At 39.0% G+C, this 4,402-nt stretch overlaps 1 protein-coding gene across 1 annotated transcript; it reads left to right on the top strand.

The window, feature by feature from the left end:
• Window positions 1-2,138: 2,138 nt before the first annotated feature.
• On the top strand, window positions 2,139-4,064 carry LOC149815753 (uncharacterized protein At4g22758-like). The gene is made up of 3 exons (XM_089989960.1): window positions 2,139-2,710; window positions 3,372-3,570; window positions 3,684-4,064. Exons 1-3 carry the CDS (start codon window positions 2,609-2,611, stop codon window positions 3,842-3,844), a joined length of 462 nt encoding a protein of 153 aa, XP_089846086.1. The 5' UTR covers window positions 2,139-2,608; the 3' UTR covers window positions 3,845-4,064.
• The last annotated feature ends 338 nt before the right edge of the window (window positions 4,065-4,402 follow it).

Genomic DNA, 4,402 nt, shown 5'->3' with positions numbered 1-4,402 from the left:
CATCATTCACTCTTCCTCATTCTCTATTACCACTTCTCTATTACCACTGCTACCCTTAACCTAGTGGAAATGATAGCACTGATGTAAATGGGTCGGACCCAGTCCAGATTTAAGCATTACTGAATCCGGCCTAATCAGATCTTGCATGATTAGACTTAGATTCAGATTTGAGGTCTGACAATAAAAAGTAATACTAAATGCAGATCTGATTAGCTATTTGGAAAAATTGGTTGGATTATAGGCCAGATTGGGATTTGGTTCATCTAAATCAAATTACAAGACAAAGTTGTATACCAATCCAAATCCGATTATTAATTGGATGCTACTTTTTTTTTACCGGATCCATTGATGTTCCTAAACCATGGCAATATGTAAGATCTCCAAAATAGGTTACCATGGTAGACATGTAATGAAGTGACTAAAGTAGTACCTAAAATTAGAGTCCAAGGCCAATAGATGATGTGCTGCCAACAAGGTTAGCTGTCAAGATTTCGTTTGATATTTCAGAAAATTCAAGATTTTATCACAATATTTTTAAAAGATCATCATCATCAATCCTTATGCATGGAGTTGGCTTTGTGAGTCCTATTTCTCAATTCTTGTCTATCTATTTTCACAAGATCATATAATCTCGAAGTATCACAATATTTTCATGACTGTCAATTTCAATTTTTTTTTATTAACACGTTTTTATGTTTTTATATTTTCCTGAGATTTTTTAATATGAAATTTTAATTGATTGGTTGCAGAATTTAAAAAATCTTGATACAAGAGATTTGTGAAAATAGTTTTAAAGCCTAAAGCAGAGTCAAAATAAAAAATTCACCACTCTTTGAACAACCAAGTCTCCTCCATAATGCCCACAAGGGCTTTTCTCATCTGGTAGTACGGTAGGGGCGACTTGTGAACCCCACCTAGGTCTCATATAATGAAACCTCAACATAGGTTAGAACTAGGGAGAAAAGAAATTTTCATATGATTAGTATGGTACAATTTTCAAATATTTAAGATAAACACTTACCTTTTTAATAAATTACTCCAATAACCATTTGTCTAAGTTGTTTTTACCATCTAAAATTACTTATTTAATCCTAATTTTAACTAGGAAAATAAGGTGTTCCAAAAGTGACATTGGCTAATTTTAAAAAAGAAAAAGGTTAGAAGTATCATTTTAAAGAGTTACCTTTAGTTGCCCACAAGGGCTCTGTTCATTTGGTAGGAGCACTTGTAAATGTCACCAAGTTGACAGGACATCACAAGTTTGAAACCCATAGGTGGTATCTTTTGCAGCAAGGTTGATTCTGGGTGTACTCCTCGGGCAGGAGGACCTCCAGGGTTTTACCAACCAAAGACCCTGGTGTTGGTTTTTTTTTTTACCTTAAATTATTCCCGAAAAAAAGTTACTTAAGAGTTGGTGATATAAATGGTAATTTAAGTATAGGAACGTAAACAGTTCAGATTCTTATCGAATGTTGTCAAATACTATATTAGACTAATCGGATGTTGGCTAAACACATTTAGATTCAAATTTAAATGGCGAAAATCTCATACCAGATCTGTTTTTTTACTTGCAAACGGATTTATATGTTCATCAAATTCAGATATTTGTCTGATTGGATAGCAAAAACTCAAAACCATATCCATCATCTGATTATAATGAGATACGGGTTTGGCTTACCAAATACAGTTAAATGTAATTGAATTCGGTTGGAGATAAGATAAAATCCGATTCATTGACATCCTCATTTGGGCAATTCATCCAAGTAATTGTAGAATATTTAAACAATAAGGTTTATAAACATGAATTTGTGATATGTTATGGCCTATATGTAAACTACCCGAAATTAAAAAAAGAAAAATGTAATTACCCAAAAAATAAAGAAAAAGAAACACCAAGATTAAAGACTTGGGATTTTACACAAAACAGCCATCTGTTAGTGAGAACTCTTCCCAATTTAGAACTTTTGCTTCTTCTCTCACAGATGGCTTTGTTCTCTCTAGAAGTTTAAAGCCACCCTTCCTCTCCCTCTATAAAAGGACCAATTAAGGTTAGGGTTAGGGCACAAGATGTCCCTCTTCAGAGGCTCCCCAGAGTAACAGAAGTCCCATTTCCCCACCATGCCTTCTCCACAGTGCTGATCCCAAACCCAAACGCGTCGCTCCCTAGATCCTGATTTTGTGGATCCCCAGCCTCCCCTCCTTTGGCTCTCTCTATACAAGAGGAGAGGAAGAGGACCGGAAGCAGCGTAGAGCTACGGCTAACCTTGCTTCCTACCACCGATCCAGCTATTGAAGAGCCCGTTTGGATCGATCCCCACCTTCGCCGGAGCACGTCCGGGAGGAATCCGACGTCCCCACAACCGATTCTCGCTGTTGTGAATGGTGGGCACTCGTCGTTTGATGCTGGCTGACCCTCGCTTCTCTTCGAGGACGACCGAGCGGAAGCCGGCCGTACACTCCTTCGGATCCTGCACCAAGGGCTGGTACTATCGCTGTCTCGGCCTCGATCCCTGAATCCGTGCGCTAGTTGATCCGTAGAGCTTTGAATTTTTCGCTTTCTTTCCGTGGATCCTAACCCTAAGGCCGTGATTTTACTACTTCGGTCGAGATGGAGAGCGGTTTCGGTCGCGGCGCCTCGGAGAATAGGGTTAGGGTTTCCAGGTCACTCCCGTTCATGTCCAGCTCGTTGCTGTCGTCGAAGAAGAATCAGGTGAGGAGATCCATCGTCTGTTATGGTTATTCTCGGGTTTTTTGAATTGGTGCATTTGTGTTGAACGGTTTGGTTGATGTTTGTTAGTTCTTGTTGGATGATTTTGATTCCGGGTTCGAGATTATGGACGAGTGGTTTGCGTTTGATTATTGTGTTTTTTGATTGCGATGCTTTGGGATGATGGTATCGAAGAAGAAAAATAGAGGATTGTCGCTTTTCTGTTGTGATATTCAGCATGTCCTGAATTGTGGTTGTGTTTTTTTTCTTCCTTTGTTAATATCATAGTGACAATGTGGGATGGTTGGTTGATAGTTTCAGAGGTGTATGGTTTGGATTGGTATCGATTCATCAAGATGATTGTTGTTTACAAAATTAGGTGTGCCGATCTTTGCAGGTGTTCCACACATCTTTGTATCTTGAATTTGATCACTTGGGACATAAGCTTTTGATGATATTTCGCTTTGCATGTTTATTGGATGTCTGGTTGCATGCTACGTATATACGATGGATATGGGAAGCTGATCAGCGTTTAGCATGCCCTATATATTTTGGTGAAGCTAATCAGTGTTGGTTTCTGAATTTGGTAGTCTTGAATGGTATCTGCTGTAACTGATCTGTTGTTCCTTGGCTTATTTCTATTTTGTTTTTCGATTTGGTGAAGATGAAGAACAATCGGTTGCTGATCAGTGTTACAGTCATGGGAAGTGCCGGGCCTCTCCGATTTCTGGTCAATGCAGATGAGTTGGTGATGTCTGTCATCGGGCAAACACTCAAATCTTACGCGCACGAGGGTAGGCGTCCGGTTCTAGGATCAGACTTCAATAATTTCCTTCTCTACTGCGCAAACGGCGGGTCAGATGGTAAGAAGTGATTGATCACAGCATCTTTCTTGAGTTCCTGTTATGTAGTTCAATCGATAAGAATCTGTCTGGTTTCAGTTATTGTGATTGATTTTAGTCTTTGTTTTGATCAGCATTGGGCCCAAAAGATTTGATCGGATCGTTTGGTAGAAGGAACTTCATACTTTGCAAGAAACAGGGAGTAGACCTTCATGTGGAGGCCGCTGCTAAAGGCAATAGCCGGTGGAAGTCCTGGCTGAATAAATCCTTTCACCTCAAGATCTCCTCTCACTGATCTTTCATCACTGGACATGAACATCAGGTGGAACTAGAGTTTTTCATTGGTAGTCTTGTTTATCATTGTCTTTTTGCAGTAAGAGTTTGTCTTTGTTATTTGTTAGAGTAGGTGTTCTAGTCTTGTGATCGATCGTATGTTTTTTCTCCTTTTCTTTTGTTGCCTTTCTGATTGGTGCTTGTTAGCACTATTGTTCATCTCTTTATTTATGGTTATTATCTTATTTGTTGTGCTTTGGTGGTTGGTGGGTGGTGAATGAATTCCAATCATGGAATATTCTTTGCTAGAAACTTTGATGGAATAAATGATTCGTTTGGTTGAGAATTAAAAAAAAAAAAAAACTGACTTGCATGGTTTTGTGGTTGGGACTTCGGAGAAAGCGTAGAATTTTAGATTTGTAGTTGGTTGTTTGGTTTGTTAGATAATGTATGGCAAAGGGTGGGTGGACTTTACAGATTTACCTGCATGATGATATCATATTCTGGGCTTTAACTAGGGGTGTCAACGGGCCTATGTTACCAGGACCCGATCCAAACCAAACCCTATAGGGTCTGGGTA

Source organism: Nuphar pumila, chromosome 15 (genome assembly GCF_984573655.1).
Source record: "Nuphar pumila chromosome 15, dmNupPumi1.hap1.1, whole genome shotgun sequence".
NCBI classification, from domain to species: domain Eukaryota; kingdom Viridiplantae; phylum Streptophyta; class Magnoliopsida; order Nymphaeales; family Nymphaeaceae; genus Nuphar; species Nuphar pumila.
This window is presented reverse-complemented; position numbering and strand designations above follow the sequence as displayed.

Coding starts and splice junctions, on each gene's coding strand:
- LOC149815753 (XM_089989960.1), top strand. CDS start 2,609: ATGGAGAGCGGTTTCGGTCGCGGCGCCTCGGAGAATAGGGTTAGGGTT. Junction 2,711..3,371: donor TGTCGTCGAAGAAGAATCAG/GTGAGGAGATCC, acceptor GATTTGGTGAAG/ATGAAGAACAATCGGTTGCT. Junction 3,571..3,683: donor CGCAAACGGCGGGTCAGATG/GTAAGAAGTGAT, acceptor TGTTTTGATCAG/CATTGGGCCCAAAAGATTTG.